The sequence below is a fragment of the Loa loa genome, assembly GCF_000183805.2.
Source record: "Loa loa unplaced genomic scaffold supercont3.2, whole genome shotgun sequence".
Classification (NCBI taxonomy): domain Eukaryota; kingdom Metazoa; phylum Nematoda; class Chromadorea; order Rhabditida; family Onchocercidae; genus Loa; species Loa loa.
This window is the reverse complement of record NW_018108182.1, coordinates 623,003-643,023: the sequence shown is the minus strand read 5'-3', so window position 1 is coordinate 643,023 and position 20,021 is coordinate 623,003. Positions and strand designations below refer to the sequence as shown.

General features: G+C 33.7%; 6 protein-coding genes across 7 annotated transcripts; 3 read left to right on the top strand and 3 right to left on the bottom strand.

The window, feature by feature from the left end:
• Positions 1–4,355: 4,355 nt before the first annotated feature.
• LOAG_05606 (hypothetical protein) lies at positions 4,356–4,544 on the top strand (the record flags this gene model as incomplete). The annotated part of the gene is made up of 1 exon (XM_003141143.2): positions 4,356–4,544. The coding sequence occupies one exon, from the start codon at positions 4,356–4,358 to the stop codon at positions 4,542–4,544; it is 189 nt and encodes a 62-aa protein (XP_003141191.2).
• Positions 4,545–5,997: 1,453 nt separating this feature from the next.
• LOAG_16396 (hypothetical protein) lies at positions 5,998–6,614 on the bottom strand (the record flags this gene model as incomplete). Its single annotated transcript, XM_020449047.1, has 2 exons — positions 5,998–6,447; positions 6,609–6,614. 2 exons carry the CDS (start codon positions 6,612–6,614, stop codon positions 5,998–6,000), a joined length of 456 nt encoding a protein of 151 aa, XP_020307503.1.
• An 889-nt stretch (positions 6,615–7,503) lies between these two features.
• Positions 7,504–10,422, bottom strand: LOAG_16395 (TK/FER protein kinase; the record flags this gene model as incomplete). The annotated part of the gene is made up of 7 exons (XM_003141142.2): positions 7,504–7,614; positions 7,695–7,883; positions 8,610–8,842; positions 9,059–9,263; positions 9,372–9,637; positions 9,937–10,072; positions 10,399–10,422. The coding sequence occupies 7 exons, from the start codon at positions 10,420–10,422 to the stop codon at positions 7,504–7,506; spliced, it is 1,164 nt and encodes a 387-aa protein (XP_003141190.2).
• Positions 10,423–11,344: 922 nt separating this feature from the next.
• On the bottom strand, positions 11,345–11,820 carry LOAG_05604 (hypothetical protein; the record flags this gene model as incomplete). The annotated part of the gene is made up of 2 exons (XM_003141141.1): positions 11,345–11,653; positions 11,815–11,820. The coding sequence occupies 2 exons, from the start codon at positions 11,818–11,820 to the stop codon at positions 11,345–11,347; spliced, it is 315 nt and encodes a 104-aa protein (XP_003141189.1).
• Positions 11,821–13,093: 1,273 nt separating this feature from the next.
• Positions 13,094–16,145, top strand: LOAG_05603. 2 transcript variants are annotated; one of them, XM_020446911.1, is made up of 7 exons: positions 13,094–13,175; positions 13,355–13,452; positions 14,248–14,436; positions 14,624–14,826; positions 15,173–15,369; positions 15,441–15,568; positions 15,817–16,145. In XM_020446911.1, exons 2-6 carry the CDS (start codon positions 13,380–13,382, stop codon positions 15,445–15,447), a joined length of 669 nt encoding a protein of 222 aa, XP_020307502.1. In that variant the 5' UTR covers positions 13,094–13,175; positions 13,355–13,379; the 3' UTR covers positions 15,448–15,568; positions 15,817–16,145. The 2 variants fall into 2 exon arrangements, with proteins under 2 accessions (XP_020307502.1, XP_020302803.1); XM_020446910.1 differs by lacking the exon at positions 15,441–15,568.
• Positions 16,146–16,223: 78 nt separating this feature from the next.
• On the top strand, positions 16,224–18,714 carry LOAG_05602 (hypothetical protein). The gene is made up of 6 exons (XM_020446909.1): positions 16,224–16,794; positions 17,258–17,352; positions 17,596–17,739; positions 18,000–18,124; positions 18,272–18,425; positions 18,506–18,714. The coding sequence occupies exons 1-6, from the start codon at positions 16,736–16,738 to the stop codon at positions 18,544–18,546; spliced, it is 618 nt and encodes a 205-aa protein (XP_020302802.1). The 5' UTR covers positions 16,224–16,735; the 3' UTR covers positions 18,547–18,714.
• Positions 18,715–20,021: the final 1,307 nt, after the last annotated feature.

Here is a 20,021-nt window from a genome sequence, read left to right as displayed (position 1 = left end):
GTTCCTTCCAGGTTACAATTCAATCCAATTTTACTCAGAACATCGTCCTTACGTGGACTTCATTAATTGTTCTGTTGTAACAACCCTGTCAAAGACACTAGCAGGGAGTGAAGGAATACACGCTTAAATGGGATAGGAAAGGAGAGGGAGAGAAACAGAGAGACCGGAGAGAGAAAGGAAGAAAGGAAGAAGAAGAGAAAACTGCAGAAATTAGTCAACTTGGAACAAAAAAAAGAAAAAAAATTAAATTTTTGGAAGGAAAAATAAATTTATTGCAATGGACAGGAAACGCATATTGTCTATCCCTCCTCTCGGCTAACTTTTCTTTCTTGGATCAACTGAAATATCTGTCTATTCAGTGGTAAAATGTATCAGTGAAGAAATTAAACTCGTATATACGACTTTTAATTATCGTATATACGAAGGACAGTATTGCACAAGATAAGCTACCAGATCCATGATCAGATCCAGATCAGATCCATGCTTATGAATTTTCATTCTAACGATAGGTTAGTCACAGTGACCTTTCCAATAAAGATATGCTGCAGAAATGAATCATTCACAATCAATAGTCTGCCATGGATCGCTTTCGCAATTTAATGTGAACTATCAGTTTGTAAATATTTTTGCTTAACTAAAACTCTTTTTTTATTAACTATCCAGTACGTCTGCTTTCTTATAAAACTTCCCATTTGACACCTATCAACCCATCAATTTTCCATTTTCTTAAATTGAAATATTTGAGGAAGATAAGGGCAATTTGCAAAATACCATATTATGTTTGGAAAATTATAAATCTAATCAATATTACTTGGCCAAACTTGTAATACAGTAATAGCACCTAAGAGATATTATTTTCTTTTCTGGCTTTTGAACCATGATAACCTGATCTACTATCTATCCATTCAATCATAGTTATCATGAGCCTAGTCAGTTAGCTCATGCATACCATTATCATTAGGTACCAGACACTTTGCAATTTAAAATTTATAATTTTTGCAGACGAACGAGTTTATTGTTAATGGATCCAATGAGATTTTCGTTGCTGCTCTACAAATATATCAATGCTTAGGCTAACATAGCTCCATCATTTTAGTACACCTGGTATTACTAGAAAGATAAGCTATTACAACATCAGAAAATCTGAAATTAAAGTTTCAAAAGAAAAAGTAAAGAATTGAAATCTGAACCAAAGCATTTCAAAGTTTCCAAGTCAACCATAAGAATTAGAGCTTGTTGATTTACGAACTTTCACTTTTTTAAATTATGGCTTTCCTGCTTAGTGCCAAAACGTTATACGGATATAAGAACTATGCAATACCTTGAAATGTCAATTAGAAGCTATGACAATGAGAAGTCATATTTAGAGCTATCATTAGTTGTCAAACGATGGTCACCACTAATGAAAAAATCATAACAAAAAAATAAGTCCGAAAAGTCATGGTTAAAATTTCTAGAATTGTGACGATCATTTTAAAAAAAGAAGCAGATTCCATTAGCAATGAACGAAAAATCAAACAGAGTAGAAAGCTTATGATTAAAATGGATTTAAAAATAAAATCTAAATCATGGCTGAAGATCTTCTTTGGTCATTTTTTTAATGACATTAATGCCCATTAAACAATTTTACAAATAAATACATTAACAAAAACTAAGAAAAAAAATCAAAGGAGCGAACTGAATCAAAATTAGAGAAAAAAGCAGGAGAAATTTCGCATAACAAAAACTCTTTCAACAACTGCCACTCAACAGATTTACGAAGAAATGGAAAAAAATATTATTTTTTAAAAGAGTGATGGGGCAATTTCCGCAAATTTCGATTCAAAAAAAAAAAAAAAGCAAAAAATTGTGAAAACAAAATTTGCGAATTGCTGCGATAATTTCACATTTTTCTCCATTTTTTCCCGATCATCTAATGATAAGAGAGATTTAACACTACTTCTCTCTTCCTATTCCTTTCATTCTTTTTGTTATCAAATCAATTATCACAAATACATTGGTCAAGTTTTACAAACGGTCTTTCATTAGATGAACGAAAAATCTCTGATATAATTGAGTAGAGAATGAACTTTCTCTATCATTCTAATAATTCAAATTATTATCTATAACGGATACTTGCATTGTGACAGAAATGAGTTCGTACTTTGGAAAGAAAAAAATAGGACTGAAGAGTTGTTTTATGGATGAATGATTTAAGCTATGCTTCAATCATTTCATTGTAATACCAAACTTATCTTACTTTAATTTTTTCTTCTAATTACTTTTCTCATAAAGGTCACTTCCTTTCCCTACGATTTCATCAAACTTATTGATCCTACGTTGTATCATACAAGTTTTGCGACAATGATCGTTGGAATTATGGTAAGCCGTATATTGCATTGGACACTTGTAAATAATGCTACTGGTCAATCATTGAGCAATGATGATCGTTCGCTTTTATATGATTGGGATAATCGGAATGTGAAAACCAGAGAGAAAGAAAGGGAGAAATATTGAGAAAAAACCTATCGCTATTTGTGAAAAAAAAAATGGATTGAATGAAATTGTTGAGGGAAGTGTTAGATGACAGCAAGTGAAATGGAAAGGATGAAAAAGGTTGTCTTTGATGTGACAAACTTTGAAAACAAAAGTTCATTTCCTGAGAAATTTCTCTCACATCGTCGTTGCCCGCAGCAACATCCAATATCATTAAATAAAAATGTTATTGCTGATATAATATGTATGGATGGGAAGATGAAGGTAAAATATGATAAATCGGATTTTGACGGATGAAGATGATCTGTAGCAAAGAGGAGGAGATGATATTTTATAGAGTATTTATGTCCCAATAATTAGACTGATATAAAATCATAAATATTATTTTGTTGTTGAATTTTGGTTAAAAAACCTCGAATACTAGTAGAGTTATAATTTCATCAAAGGAATTTATAGCCAAATGCTAAAAGTTGACACAGAAGTAGAGAAATAATAAAGAATTAAATGAAAGATTGAATCTTAATTGAATTGAATTTATTTGATTCAAATTATTATCTATAATGAAATTCAAGTTTTCTTTTTTTTCTTTTTTTTTTTTATCTATAAGTTTTTTCCTTTCCATGAAGCGTTTTCCACTATGGTTGATATTTACAGATATAGTGCTAAAAGCATCCGGAAATTGAAATGGGTGAGATATGAAGTGAAACTTAACTCTACTCAATAAAATAGAATCAATTCAGAACTGCAAAAGTAGTGAAGCAAAGTAAATGTAAACATAAAGAGAATTATTTGCAAAAAAAAATATTAACAAATTTGAGAGAAAGAAACGAGGAATGGACGAAAACATTTTCATCGAATCATACACATATATATATAATTTTCAATTATAAAAAGCTTGGAAAAAAAAAAAAGCAAAACGATATGTTTGAATAGATTTGAGCGTTGAAAAATTCATTCCTTCATGTCAACGTGTTGTAAACAAAAGGAAAATGAAAAATATGCAAAATCTCCAATCTTTGACATTAATTTAAAGACGAATATCATGTATTAAATTTTAATTAATGGGGTTGAATTGGTACAACTAAGTGGTTGGTTTTGTCATATTTCAGTGATGTTCATTATTAGCGTCATTTGGGAATGCATTTTGGCTAGAATAAATTCGAGAGATGATATGCTTCAGGATGTGATTGACGGAATATTTGATGCTAGATGATATGATTATAGATAAGATCCCCGTTTTTCTTTTGAAAGGATCAAAAAACTACCGCTGATAGCAAATATTATCAGGCTTTTGTGATCGTTCTGTTATATCACTTCATTATAATTACTATATTTTGCTATTCAAATGATAGAGGTACTCTGTTCCATAATCGATTTCAACATTTGGATTAAAACTACTACTTACATTTGATTAAAATGTCTTAGTTTCAGGCAAAAAAAAAAAAAAAAGAAGAAAATGAAAAATATTGCTGTCTTCTATTTCCTTGTCATTTATCTGCTCGCTGTAAGTTAGAGAATTTTCTCGCTAATAAAAAATGACTTTAATTTGTCCTTCAATAATTACTATGAAAAAAGTTGTCTGAAATAACGACGTAACCATATCTAATTAGGTGAAAAGCTAGTAAGACAAGTTTCCACCTAATAATTAATTATCATTTCAAATTGGTTTGAAAGATTTTCACTGGTTTTTTTTTCTTTTTTTTTTAAACATAGCCATAACGAAATAGCTTTTATTATAAATAAATAAGTTTTTATTTAGTCAAAAAAAGTTGAAAATTAATTATCAAAAAGTTTTTCAATTTAACAGCGAAAATGGGATTCTTGCTTTAACACTCATTTGTATGCTCAGTAATTCATTTTGATGAATATTAAATGTGAAAATGAATCCGCCCATTTTTAAGGTTTCATGTGCCGTTACATATATGAAGGGTCCTAAAGGTCCACCAGGCGATCCTGGACCACCAGGTCAACAAGGTCGTGTTGGCCCCAAAGGTCCTCCAGGAATAACGGGAAAACCTGGTGAGAAAGGACCTCGAGGTCCAAAAGGCAATGTTGATAAGGTAAACTGATCTCAGTTATTCATACTTTTACTGATCTTTATAATTCATGTATGGGTAATAATGATAACAATTCAAGGAAATCTTCGATCTCATTTTACAAAAAAAAAAAAAAGAAGGACTTCTTTGATTTTCTACAAGATTACAGTGTAAAAAATGCAAAAAAACTTTTTCTACTCCCTCCTAATTGTCGCATTGGAAAATATTTATTGCTACTTCATTAGTGTTATAAGTGATATCGAACATGCATCTGCATGGTTAACAATCTTTCCGAAACATGCATGAACATGCATCTGCATGGTTAACAATCTTTCCGAAACATGCATGAACATGCATCTGCATGGTTAACAATCTTTCCGAAACATGCATCTGCATGGTTAACAATCTTTCCGAAACATGCATGAACATGCATCTGCATGGTTAACAATCTTTCCATTTATCGCTAATTTTGCAAGATACACAAAAAAATTATATCAAATATCTTTTTTAAAAAAAATTTCAGGGACCAAACATAATAAGTTGATGAAAGTGAAAGAAAAGAGAAATTTGAAGAATTTTTATCACTTTATTCCTATTTCGATCGCTTTTTGTCATTAAACATTATTCATTCATAAATAAAAAGATAAAATAAATTGTAAAGAGTGCTTGACTTTTGTACATTGCACATTATTCAAATTCTTGACTATTTCAACTTGTCTTTTTAACCTTTGCTCAAACTATTTTACCTTCTTATCAGAGTAGATTAGTTATCTACGAGCTTTAGTTATCTTTGATTGTCTGGGACGATTCATCGTCAAATTTATCAATTCAAACTCTATAAAACATCTTTTTCAGAAATTGCCAACCTTACTCATAATGATTAATTAGTATATTGACCATATTGATTAGTAATATTAACCTAAAAAATTCTGGCTTTGAATGTATCAGTTCAGTAATTTGGGATTTCTTTTAATGGATATTAAACAATCATGAAAGACAGATAATTCGAAACGAAATGATTACTGATAAGGAGACTGATTCAGTTCAAACAGTCAACTCTTCCGGTACAACACAATCGAATTTTTTCCTGCTCAGAAACTTTTCCAAATTTTCATAAATTATTGTCTAATTACCAATTTTTATCACTAATTTATTTGGAGCATGAAGGCGAAGAATGCTGAAATATATTTATACACAACATATTTAGCACCAATAGTTGATAATTTTAAAGTTAATAAGTAATCAAATGATTTAAATGAATAATCAGTTCGTGAAGATAACATAAATGGAAGTCAATCGAAATAAATGATTATAAAAATTGGTACCATCATTAGTGTGAGTAAACCTGAAATACTGAAGTTTTTATCAAATTACATTTCGAAAACGATTTTTTTGATAATGTTGTCATAATTTAAGATTATTCAGTGCCCCGGTTTTTAGTCATTAGATGGTATCAAAAAATCCTCAAAGACAAAATAGGGTGAAATTATTGGAAGGAAAAATTGTTATTTCTCTTCTTTTGTGAAGCACAAATAACACAAAGCACACCATATGATACTGTTATAGAGTGGTCATCAGGAGGACCGGGGTCTCCCATAGGTCCCTGTATTCCGCGTGGCCCAGGATCGCCTCGAGGACCTTGAGGTCCTCGCGATCCAGGTGGTCCTGGTGGTCCAACGTCGCCATCGTCTCCAATGAATATTTTTGGTACTATTCTCTCCGTAACTTCCTTCTGCACAGGTACAATAGTGGTATTTACAGAATCTACAGATTCGTTCGTCGCTTTTGTAGTTTCTGGTACGACTTTGGTACTGGCGGTCGTCGAATTCTCAAATTTGCTGATTCCATTTGTGGTTTTCAGGGTTGTACTTTCGGTGCTATTTTGTTTAGTATCATTCGAAACTCCGGACTTCTCATCGACTTGCGCTTGGGCAACCTGAAATTCTCTAATACAAATTAAATTAAATATAATCCACATCTGTTGCAAGAGTAGCAGAAAAACTGAAGTAAATCAGTTAGCGGTTGAAATTGCAATTAAAGATAAATTTGAATAATTAGTGAAAACAAAATTATTTCGGAATGAATTCTTATGCTTACCGTCATCATCATTAAAAGACCGATTATAATGATGGTGGCAGTTTGTTTTGTGTCCTTTACTATCCTGCAATTTATTCCGGTAAAGTTGTTAAAAAATGAGGATCAAATTTCTAAAGAGCATATAAAAAATATAATTTTAAATTCGTTCTAGAAGAAATCTCAAATACTGCAAAGTGCAAAACTTATATCAGTGGAATCAAAAAGAGTTAAAACATTTCACGATAGACGCTTTGAAACCTTCCGGAATTAATTTTCCGGATGAGGAGAAGTCGAGGAGAAATCTGAATTACACAAGTTTTTGGCCTATTAGTGATAGGAGAGATAGTTTAAAAATTACAACAATTAGAAAATAAATTGAAAATTTTTACTGACTCGAGCATTTTGCAGATAAAAAGCAATCTGGAGGATACTGGATCCAGTAATATACTGCAAATAAAAATGTTTCCAACTCATAAATACGTCCTTCTATCAAAAGATAAGTAAGAATGAGAAAAGAGGAAAAAAGGGAAGGTACGTTGTCTTCACGTCAATCACGTTATACTAGATCTTATCACTTAGTGAGTTTCCCCCCATTAGTCCTACTTAATCTACCAAACACGATTGCAATTTTAGCAGACCCTTCAAAGATCAACCTTTCGGGATCAAGTAAAAGCGCTGAAATGATGTGCGGCAATATTCTGTTCTAACTTAAAGCGCTTGCCATATGTTTATGCAAGAAATGCATGCATGCATGCATGTTATTAAAGTAATAATGATGTTATGTTATAATATCATTTCTTGCATATGCAATATTCATTATATGTACATTTAGTAGTGATGTGGATTATATGCGCTTACAGACAGTGTACAAATGTTTATTAATGGGAGATTTTATTTCCTGTATCACAGATACCAATCAAGTCTTCATACTTTTTAGAGTCTTGAATATTTTGCTAAATTCTGGTCGTTCTTCAGGATTTTTAGCCCAACACTGTTGGACTAATTTGGTCACTCCAGATGGCGCTTCCTGCAATGTACACAATAAGAGATATGAGGAATGAGCGCACAATAGTCCATATGAATTCTTGTCTTAGCGGGAAATTATACCTTGGGCATTTCCATCCGATAATTTTGCACGACAATTTTTGCACGTGTTTGAATATTACTCAATCCTGGATAAGGCTCCGAACCATCAGAATAAATTTCCCAGACAAGTACACCATAGGACCAGACATCAGTTTTATTCGAGTAAACTTTTTGTTGCATCGTTTCTGGTGCCAACCATTTGACCGGTACCTATTTTACATTCGTCAAATTCTTTTCTTTTCTTCCACAAAAAATTGTTAAAAATCAAGAATAAGCTGTAAAATTCATTTTAACAATCCAATTTTGTAAGCATCCATTATTTATCAAATCTTAATTGCCAGTTCCCTTCTTGCAACACAACTGTAACCGGATCAATAGAGGTGTACCGTAACTGACGTCAGACTATTCCGCTTAATCTACACTAGTAATGCTGGATTACGTTATTTTGACGAATGCGATAATGTTTTCTCAGTTTGCTTGAAGTTTAAGTTCAAAGTTCCATGTGTGTTAACGTTGTATTCCCTGAATAAAATCGTTACAATCCTCTGGACAGAAAAGTGCTGAGACGGATCAATAAATATGCTTGGTAAAGATGGATGCTTGAGGTAAAAGGTCAAGTTGAGTCAAGATATCGGCTCACTTTGACCTGAAAAAAGACCGGTATGCCCATTAAACTTGGAAGTGTTTCGCTTTATTGCTTTACCTGTCTAGTTTATCCAGTACCTGTTTGCTTGGCTATACTTGGCCTTCAATTGTTCAGGCTTACTTTATTTCTTTCTTATTCATTTATTCTCTCATATATCCTAATAAAATTAACTTAATACTTTTTTTGCTTACAAAGCCTGCTTAGGATTTTTTTTTTTTTTTAACATCATTCCAACAAACAATCAATACAATACCGGGAAAGAGCACGTGGGACAATTTCCCGTTCATTACCTTTTCCAATTTTTCATCTTGTACGATAAGTCGATCATCAGACATGCCAAAATCGCTAATTTTCACGTCAAGTTTGCCACTTAGCAAAACATTACGTGCAGCAATATCACGATGGATGCATTTCTGTTTGTGTAAATAAGCCATCCCATCCGCTGCTTCGATCGTAAAACGTAGCTTCATGGCTGATGTTACCTTTCCCTTCTCTTTTCGTAAATACGATAGTAAAGATCCACCTAATATAAACTATACATATCCTAATTACTGTGCTGTATTTCTGCTATCAGTGAATATGAAACAAACACTATTTACCTAACCAATATATGTATCATATTTTAATGAAGAATCATAAAATAAGCTTGACATATGACCTAAAATTTGCTGTGTATATCGTTGAATGGATGAATGGTAATTTACTTTAAATGACCTTAAGGATGGATAGAAAAACAAACCAGGACAATTTTCCATAATAATCATTAGTGGATGCTCGTGTACAGCTACTCCAAGAATTCGAACTACGTGCTTGTGTTCATAGCGACGCATCAGTCTCGCTTCCTTCATAAATTTCAATCGAGCTTCACGTGTTGCTTCCTGACGCATCGTTTTCACTGCCACTTCTTGTTTTTCCGTTCCAAACGCATATTCCGCAAGGAATACCTTGAAGTGTCAATTTCACAGTTTGCATGTACTACTTGTATTGACAATTGCTGACCTTAATTAACTTTTACTTAATTGTGAGCCATAACACTAATTACCCCAGCTCACCTCACCAAATGCACCTTCTCCGAGTTTTTTGACAAGTCTAATGGAGTCATGATTCAGAAGCCATTGCGGTCGCTCGATGGGCCGACGAAGACGTGCTTGGCTGGAAGCAGATAGTGGTTCCTTCGTCGTTTTGTAGTATTGAATAAGATCAGATACGCTTTTTTCATGGTGATGCTCGCAATAAAATGAACCATCTTGGTCTTGATTCACCATGAAATGTCGTACGGCATTGTTGTGTCGTACCGAGATCGCAAGCACTATCTCACCTGAAAAGTGAAAAGTTCCGTGCTTCTCACCTTTCATAGCCATTTAGCTTCCAAATAACGTAGCTGTTTTATATAATGCTCAAAACTGATATATATCAGCATCAATTAATAAAAACTTCTGCTTTGCTGTTCAGTTAACATACAAAAATTGAAATGTCAATTTCCAAATTTTGAAATTGTTTAATTCATTCACATAATTTCTATAAGTATATTACTACTAAATTCCATTCATCGAAGAGTAAATATTTATCGTAAAATATATCGAGCAGTTTTATGCTAAATGAAAATAAAACAGATACCAGGAGTGAGCTCAGTTTTACGCAACAAAAAGTCGCCCTCTTTTTTCAACAATGGTTCGATATCGGTACGCGGTATCAATCCATGATAATAATCAGCTCCTTTTACATCATCAGTTATTGATACAGAGTCCTCACCCTGTAGTAAACAAATATTAGAATGTCAAATTCATTTGTAAAAAGTTATGAAACTTAAAATTTTATTTATTTATCATAAGTATCTAAGTTAAGAAAGACAATTTAATAAAAAAAAAAAGTTTCGATGATTAGAAACAAACTTTTATTCAAAGATTTCAAATTTCAGATGAATTCATTTGATATTAAACTAAATTATTGTTGGATATTCATGATTTATGAAGGAGATTGAAAGTAAAGTTATTTGAGTTGCTTAATTCAGGTAGCAAAGTATTACGAGGAGACTTTACTATCACCAAAATAAGAAGGAGATAGCAAAGTGACCCTCACCTCTTCTTCGTCCTTCTTTGGCATTTATAAAGGAGTACAACCACTCCTTGACAGATAAGAAATAAGCAATGAGGTATGAATTGTTATTTACCCATAAAAAGTAAACAATCAATTTGCATAAAATCTTTACTATTTACTCGAATTATTCTTCTAACATCAAAGAGAGAACTTATAAAAAATATAATTTTAAATTCGTTTTAGAAGAAATCTCAAATACTGCAAAGTGCAAAACTTATATCAGTGGAATCAAAAAGAGTTAAAACATTTCACGGTAGACGCTTTAAGACCTTCCGGAATTAGTTTTCCGGATGAGGAGAAGTCGAGGAGAAATCTGAATTACACAAGTTTTTGGCCTATTAGTGATAGGAGAGATAGTTTAAAAATTACAACAGTTAGAAAATAAATTGAAAATTTTTACTGACTCGAGCATTTTGCAGATAAAAAGCAATCTGGAGGATACTGGATCCAGTAATATACTGCAAATAAAAATGTTTCCAACTCATAAATACGTCCTTCTATCAAAAAATAAGTAAGGATGAAAAAAGAGAGGAAAAAAGGGAAGGTACGTTGTCTTCACGTCAATCACGTTATACTAGATCTTATCACTTAGTGAGTTTCCCCCTATTAGTCCTACTTAATCTACCAAACACGATTGCAATTTTAGCAGACCCTTCAAAGATCAACCTTTCGCGATCTCGTAAAAGTGCTGAAATGATGTCAGGCAATATTCTGTTCTAACTTAAAGCGCTTGCCGTATGTTTATGCAAGAAATGCATGCATGCTGTATGTTATTAAAGTAATGATGGTGTTATATTATAATATCATTTCTTGCATATGCAATATTCATTATATGCGTACTTAATAATAATGTGGGTTGTATATGCTTGCAGATAGTGTGCAAATGTTTATTAATGGGAGATTTTATTTCCTGTATCACAGATACCAATCAAGTCTTCATACTTTTTGCAGTTTTAAATCTTCTATGGAAACCCTCCAGGAACTGCTGATAAACTTTGTGCCTTAGAAACTTCTGGAGAGCATTGGGCATCAGGAGCCCTGTTTCAATGGTAGTAGTCGCAGGATCAACAGATTCACTAGTCTTTTTTGTACTTTTTTGGATGCTTTCGATGTCGGCAATTGTCGAATCTACAGATTTACTGATTCCTTCTGTGGTTTTTAGGATTTTGATTTCGGTGTTGTTCTGTTTAGTATCATTCGAAACTCCGGACTTCCCATCGGCTTGCGCTTGGGCAACCTGAAATTCTCTAATACAAATTAAATTAAATATAATCCACATCTGTTGCAAGAGTAGCAGAAAAACTGAAGTAAATCAGTTAGCGGTTGAAATTGCAATTAAAGATAAATTTGAATAATTAGTGAAAACAAAATTATTTCGGAATGAATTCTTATGCTTACCGTCATCATCATTAAAAGACCGATTATAATGATGGTGGCAGTTTGTTTTGTGTCCTTTACTATCCTGCAATTTATTCCGGTAAAGTTGTTAAAAAATGAGGATCAAATTTCTAAAGAGCATATAAAAAATATAATTTTAAATTCGTTCTAGAAGAAATCTCAAATACTGCAAAGTGCAAAACTTATATCAGTGGAATCAAAAAGAGTTAAGACATTTCACGATAGACGCTTTGAAACCTTCCGGAATTAGTCTTCCGGATGAGGAGAAGTCGAGGAGAAATCTGAATTACACAAGTTTTTGGCCTATTAGTGATAGGAGAGATAGTTTAAAAATTACAACAATTAGAAAATAAATTGAAAATTTTTACTGACTCGAGCATTTTGCAGATAAAAAGCAATCTGGAGGATACTGGATCCAGTAATATACTGCAAATAAAAATGTTTCCAACTCATAAATACGTCCTTCTATCAAAAAATAAGTAAGGATGAAAAAAGAGAGGAAAAAAGGGAAGGTACGTTGTCTTCACGTCTTCTATCAAAAGATAAGTAAGAATGAGAAAAGAGAGGAAAAAAGGGAAAGTACGTTGTCTTCAAGTCAATCACGTTATACTAGATCTTATCACTTAGTGAGTTTCCCCCCATTAGTCCTACTTAATCTACCAAACACGATTGCAATTTTAGCAGACCCTTCAAAGATCAACCTTTCGCGATCTCGTAAAAGCGCTGAAATGATGTCCGGCAATATTCTGTTCTAACTTAAAGCGCTTGCCATATGTTTATGCAAGAAATGCATGCATGCATGAATGTTATTAAAGTAATAATGATGTTATGTTGTAATATCATTTCTTGCATACGCAATATTCATTACATGTATATTTAATAGTAGTGTGGATTGTATGAGCTTACAGGCAGTATGCAAATGTTTATTAATGGGAGATTTAACTTCTGATCACAGATACCAATCAAGTCTTCATACTTCATCTAAGCATGACTCATTTTATGCTTATATGGTTAGTAAGCATTAAATATAGACATTGTACTACATTTTGTATAGGCATACACTTTATATTAATTAAGCTTAATTATGTTTTTCGGACACATATTTTTTCAATACGTTTCACAGCCATTGTTAAGTAGTTTCAAAGATCGTAGAAACGAATCATTTAGTGAAATTGTTTTTGCCAAATTAAACTACGCCGTATGAAAAAAATGAAATTACATTGTTCAAAAAATTTCTTGAATTATCTCTGACTTTAGTGCTGTTATTTTGTGCCAAATTCCCAAATCACTCGTGGCATACTGTATTGAAGATCCTAAAGTGTTGTGGCGCTGTTGTCGGGAAAGTGTTTTGGAGTGTTAAGGTGGGTGGTTTGTTAGTCGACCATCTTAACGCCTCACAAATGCTTTGTGTAGGGGTCAGTTTCGTAAGTTGGTTGGTCATTACGGTACGGGAGTGTGCATGAGGACCTTTGATTAGATCTGAATTTGCCTTATCGATCTTCTGGTTAATTTTTTATATTTGAAAGCGTATGGGTTTAAGGGTTTACATCGGGAAACAGTAAAGTATGGCTCGTGGACCGAAGCGACATTTAAAGCGCCTTGCAGCGCCGAAACATTGGATGTTGGACAAACTTGGAGGTATGATATTTCTTTCGATCCAGCAGATATTTTCTGGAATTGTTTTTTTTTTCACTTCATCATAAATGATGTGACATTCCCGGTAGAAAACTCCTCTCGCGGATTTCATGCTTTTCTTATTAAACTTTGATAAAAAAGAAATCGCAGTTCAGGTTGTAGTTAATGTTAAATAGTGTGAACGTCGAGCCATTTTCCTATGATCGATCTAGATTTTATATTTCTACCACTGCCGAAAGAGTTCACCGTCGATATTCATTATTGTCTCTAGTGAACTAATAATGTTGGTAATGTAAGCAGCAAATTGTTGCTTCCAATGATAATGTGAAGAGAGTTATTCAGGCGTCCTTTAGTACAAAATCTTATCTAAAGATTTCCGGAGGTGATACTTTCTGAGTGTGATGAAATGATTCGTAGCTATGGTTCGGTGAGATGTCAAAAGTGTTGATGGCCGGTTGCCAGTCTCTCTGATTGAAGGATGGACCAATCAGGTTCACTTCTGTAGTGAGGAAAGGAAAAAAATTGAAATGCAGCAGTTAGTGATGAAGTTGATGGAATTACCGTTTGATACAAGCATGATAAATATTTCGCGGCACTTTCTGAAATTGCTGCCCTCGATATTGCACCTCGTTTTGTCTTCGAATATGCTTATGAATTAAATGTGAAAGAATGGTATTTGTGCTGTGATGGAAAGAAAGTCGCATAAGGTTTCACTTTTATTGCGAGAAAGATACACAGCAGAAACTGATGGCAGAATCTATGGAGAATTAGTCTTATCACTGATATGAATCTTTGCAGGTGTTTTTGCCCCGAGACCACGGTGTGGACCACATAAGTTGCGTGAATCGCTACCACTGATATTGTTTTTACGTAATCGACTGAAATACGCACTAACATATAATGAGGCGCGCATGATTTGCAAACAGCGTCTGATCAAAGTTGATGGCAAGGTGCGAACAGATATGCGCTTCCCTGCCGGATTTATGGGTATATATTTATCCTAGTATTTGTCTTCGTTACTTTTTTTTTTGCGACAACTCATTATCACTGTAGGTTCTTATTTTAAGGTTGAAATAAATGTCAATTATTTATTTTATTCGGTAACACGGTATTGTCTAACTTTTTCACGTGCTTGATTAAAAGCACTGATTTATCCTGTTTTTGATACTTTTAGATGTAATCAGGATCGACAGGACAAACGAAACATTTCGCCTGTTATATGATGCAAAAGGACGTTATGCTACCCACCGTATCACAGAACAAGAAGGAAATTTCAAGCTATGCAAAATAGTGAAAAAATGTGTTGGACCAAAAGGCGTTCCTTTTATTGTTACTCACGATGCGCGAACTATTCGTTATCCTGATCCTCACGTTAAGGTTGGCTCTCCAATTTTATTGTTTGAAAGGATGGCCGTAACACTAGCAGTATCCTCTTAGTAATCACGTTCTGCAAATAAATTATTTGTATTTGTTGAACAGCGGAATATTATCTCATATTCATTTTAGGAGTCGAAGGTTTCATTAACCTTTCATACTGTAGGATTGTGGACTGTACTTTTGTCAGTTCCCTAAAATGTTATTATCTTAGGGATCTTTACCAGTGGTATTTCTTGGTATTTCTTCCACCTCTTATTATTGCTTGGAGTTGCTGTTGATCAGGATTTGCATTTTTTTTTCTGCAATTTTTTTCTAAGACGTTTTGCTTGACTTTTTGAAATTTCAGGTAAATGACACGATAATGGTGGATATTGCAACTGGTAAAATGAGTGACTACGTTAAATTCGACCAGGGTAATTTGTGTATGGTAACAGGAGGACGTAACATGGGTCGTGTAGGCATTGTTGGACATCGTGAGAAGCATCCAGGCTCATTTGACATTGTGCACATTAAAGATGCTGCTGGACATTCATTTGCTACTCGGTAAGTATAGAAGGAGAATCCCGAGCAAATTATTTACGTCTTTTGAATGAAAAAGCTAAGATAAATTTGAGGTTTTGAAAAAATGGAATTTCTAAAATTCGGTGAGGTCAAGATGCATTTTGTTTGCGAGGCACAACATACTTCTTCATAGTGATGAATAAAGAAGGCCGGGGCCTGGTTGGCATAACCACCGGTCCAGGTCAGTTTTTTCGTATTCTTGCAAACAATATTCCTTGGTAAGGATATTCTTTGGTTGCAACGATAACTTTTTACGATTTTTATGATTTTGGTTTCTCGTAATGTGTCGCCAGTTTTATCAAGAAAATATATTATTCGATTTAGTATTTGTGGTTTCTCTGTTATAGCGATGTTGTAGATAAGATATTACTTTGTGTATTCTAACCGTTGTTTCAATGGATAACTATCGTATATCCAGTTATTTTTTAGGTTAAATAACGTATTTATCATTGGCAAAGGGACGAAATCTATGGTGAGTTTACCGGGACCGACGAAGGGTGTCCGTTTGACTATTGCCGAAGAAAGAGATCGTCGACTCGCCCAGAAAAGGGCTGCTTAAAACAATTTTGTTGGAATTTGTGTGATTTAATTGTATTGTTCAATTTATGATTAAAATACTTATGTTGTTTGAAACTTCTTTTACATCCAGTTTCTTAGCTTTGGTTCATTAGTACATTGAATTCTGAAAGTTACGTCTTCTAGCCTGAATGAACAGGAATTTCGCGGTTTCGGTGTTTGTAGAAATGGAAAAATCCGAATTACCAGTAGCTGTAAGAGTTGGACATTATACTATTTTTCCGGAATACTTTGCGTTGGTACTGCTGTAGATGGTAGGATTTGCGGCAAAGTGTTTTTTGCAAAAATTGCTTGCAGTTCCCTTAGTATACTCGGACTACTCCTTTCATTTCAATAATTTCGCAGTGCTTTGTGTGTTCCTCGGTTTATTTTGGTTTTCCCGAGACATACCTTTTGTGTTTCATATGTTAATGAGGTTTGTACTTGTCGAAAGGGCCGTCGAAAAAGTGGAAAGTTCCAGTTTAGATATTTACAGGATCGACCTGTAATTTCTTGCTGGTGGGATGCGGAGATCTATAACAGCATCTGATATGTGGAAATCTTTTCACGGGATTATATGCGTGCACAAACCTCGTGATATTTCGCTCACTTCATTGAAACGATACCTCATTAACGCAGTTTGTGGAAATGCTAATAAACGCTGCTTACCAATAGAAATACCAGAAATCGAAATGCCTATTGTTGAACCCCATCCAATATCACAAGCACCTGTCATTGTTGGCTTACGAAAGCAGCCAAATTATGAGTTAGTGAGCAAATATTTCCGCTCTCGATGCTGTTAATGTACTCAGTCGATGATGCAGTTATTAAATGTTCCTATATGTACGGCGGGTATTCATTAAAACTGTGTTAACTAATTATACTGTATAATTTAACTTTAACTTTAGTCATTCTCATCATTAATACATTATCATAAAGAATTTTGCTTGCATTATGAGTCATTCGTCGCAGATACACTTTGAAGTGTCAAGATCCTAATTCAATTACAATATCATATGCATTGCAAAGTTTCCCCAAATGATAGTAATACTAACGGAATATTAGGAATTGAAATCTAATAGAAGTAGAACAATTTGCACATTAATACATCCAAGACATATTCATTTTACAACGCATAATTATAACTTTTATTTTGTTTTAATAATATTATCGGCTTTTTTAGCTTATTAAACAGCAATACTTGTATGAATAACAATGAAATGTGTTTCTTTCATTGAAATCTTCCATTTTCGATATTATCATTTGAATTTTTTAAAATTGTGAGTTGTATATTATGTTTTCAATAGTATTCCAGCTTTCATCCTCTTGTTGTTGGACAACCGTTTCGGAAAGAAGATATTCGAGTTGAAGAGCTAGATTATCAACAACCTGCAAGTTCCGGTCTATGCCGTAAAATTTTGTTTCTTTTACATTCTTAATAAATTATTGTGAATTTCCTCTTCTTGAAATTTTGAATAGCAATCTCCATGTATACATATAGCTTAAATTTTCAGGTTAAATACGCTAAAGATTGCGATTAAGGGAAAAATTGAAATTTCTTTTACTGTCTTATTTGATATTATAAGACGAACCATCGTGACTTAACTCATTCTTTTATTCTTAGCTAGTACTAGGAATTAATGATCTTTGCAGTACTGGGAATTAATGATGGCTGCGATATGTTGGAAAGCTTACGTGATCGTGTTTGGGTGAACGAATATGTTTTGAAAGGTCAGCTAGGTCGGGGAACAGTTCAAAATAAGATTCGAGGGAAAGTAAACCGGGAATGCGACTATGGTAAGATCTTTTGATTTAAATTGTTTTTCGGGACGCGAGAAATATTCTTTAAAAGCTTCAAGCATGCTAGGAAGGCGTATACTGGTTTGAAAGTTTCTACCAACAGAGCAGCGCGCAGATGGAAAGACAAGCCACATATTGACCGTCGTAATGAATGATTATACAATCTGGAACTTAGGCACTTTTAGTAATTCAGGAAAACCACTGCTTCTGTTGAATTAAATGGACAAATATTTATCTCCAATTTAAACCTGTTTTAGAGCACATTACTTATCGACATATGTCAAGATTTCTAATGCGATTACAAGCTCATTACAAAAAGTTAGCATTTGAGCTAGCGAACGTGGATTTAGCAAGCCAGGAAGCATTTGAGCTAGCTCGAAAGGTAATAATTTTTCAGTAAATTTACCGTTACAAAAAACAAAGTGCTCCAAGTTTGCGTAATTTTACAAAAAACAAAGTGCTCCAAGTTCATTCTCTTTTTGGCTTCTGTTATGATACATTTCTTTCGTTTTCTTGGATATCTTTTCAGGGTTTGCCTAGGCCTAAAGTACTTGGGACTCCTGTAATATATTTTATCAAACTGGTACGTTTCCATTTGCCGCATTTTACGATCAATTTGCATTGTGTTTGCAAGGACGACGGTTTTTTACAAGATTTCATTAATGAAGTTGCATTGTCTCTAGGTGAGCTTGTTTTTGGTATTTTTGCCGATTAAGTTCAACTGATCAGATTAGGTGATTTGAGGTCACTGAAAGGCTTTCAGCTATCACAAATTGTGATTATCAAATGCAGAGTACCTATTAGTGATGACCCAACTACCCATTCAGTATGACTCCGCATCAGCAGCTCATATTCGTAAAGGCTTCTCGGATTTCGCTAAGCAATGTGCAGCGCTATCTCTTCTGCTTGCTTTATGTTTGAAAGATATATGTTAGTAATGCTTAAAAATAATCATTTCTGCATTGTCATGGGAATATATAGGTCGATTTTCGACAGCAATTAATATCTCAGATCGACAATATATTGATCAATAATAGCAAAAACCTTATCAAATTTTCACTAAAATCGCCTAAAAATTAAGGATTAAGAATTATTAAGAAAACTAAAATCGCCTAAAAATTAAGGATTTTTTAAAAATTTTCCTTAATCCCAAATACCAAATCAAATATGTCTAGGTGTGGTCGCTAGTGGGTGGCTGGTATTTTCAATTTTTTTTTCACTTTAGTCAGTAGAGTTTAGGGGAAAAAAGATTTCCTAACAAAGATATCAGTTAAGGTTCTGTGGCATCGTGTCGTCAGTTGCTACGAACACGGTTAGGACCATTTGACTACACGCATTCATTGCTGGACAAGCATTTCACGCTGAAAAATATTCTAAGAAACATGCAACTTTGTCAGAAGATCATCGAACATGACGAGAAAACATTGGATAAAGAGGTTGTGAAGGCTACGGCTCAGTTAGCTGTAGAAGATGTACTCGACGATGAGCTTGTCGAAATGTTTGGTGAGGAGGAAGAAAATGAAACTATTGATGACTGTTTGCGGATTCCTTGGGGCAGGACTTACGAGTAAAGCTTTCATTTCTTGTGAAATGATGAGATGTTATATTAGGCATTACTAACTCCGGAAAAAAAAGTTATGGGTTATTCGCTCTAATATTTTTACGAAATTCACTCCTTGTCGATTTATTTGCTTTATCTCCACGTAACACTTATGTATAAGAAAGGATTAATCCGTAACTATTAACATGAAAACTTCTTACAAAGTGGATAAAGCTTAATGTCTTCGATAGAAGTTAATTCTTTTCACATGAACTAAAATTGACACTAACATCCTTTTTTCAGTAAATGTGGTGCACAGTTAGACTTGTTGTTCAACTAAACATTTTTCGAATGTCCTAGGAGATTACTTCTCATCTACGAATTCAAATAACTGCTCAGTTGTCATCTGTCGCAGATTCTTTCTTGTCCGCGATAATAACTAGGAGTTCTTGAAATTCTTCTTGAATTGTTTCCACTCAACTTGGGTGATTAAACCTCAAACTTGGGTAATTAAACCTTTATTCAGCAATTATAAGCACGCCATCAACATAAACGCGAATGCAACCCAGCCTCCCGGTTCCCCTCACCATATCCATAATACCAGTTATCCCGGGGATGAGGTGGAGGCGGTTATTGTGAAGAATGATTTCCCACGGTATGGGAATGGTTGTTGTATTTACGTGCATTGATACATTGGCATGGAATGTTCTAGAATATACTTATGAACAAAGCTTAATCA

What these genes read in the sequence shown, in the direction of transcription:
- LOAG_05603 (XM_020446910.1), top strand. Translation starts at nt 13,380, where the DNA reads ATGGCTCGTGGACCGAAGCGACATTTAAAGCGCCTTGCAGCGCCGAAA. An exon ending in ATCCTGATCCTCACGTTAAG is followed by an intron (nt 14,827 to 15,172) that starts GTTGGCTCTCCA and finishes TTGAAATTTCAG; the next exon opens with GTAAATGACACGATAATGGT. An exon ending in GGACATTCATTTGCTACTCG is followed by an intron (nt 15,370 to 15,816) that starts GTAAGTATAGAA and finishes GTTATTTTTTAG; the next exon opens with GTTAAATAACGTATTTATCA.
- LOAG_05602 (XM_020446909.1), top strand. Translation starts at nt 16,736, where the DNA reads ATGCTGTTAATGTACTCAGTCGATGATGCAGTTATTAAATGTTCCTAT. An exon ending in TGCAAGTTCCGGTCTATGCC is followed by an intron (nt 17,353 to 17,595) that starts GTAAAATTTTGT and finishes TGATCTTTGCAG; the next exon opens with TACTGGGAATTAATGATGGC. An exon ending in AAACCGGGAATGCGACTATG is followed by an intron (nt 17,740 to 17,999) that starts GTAAGATCTTTT and finishes AACCTGTTTTAG; the next exon opens with AGCACATTACTTATCGACAT.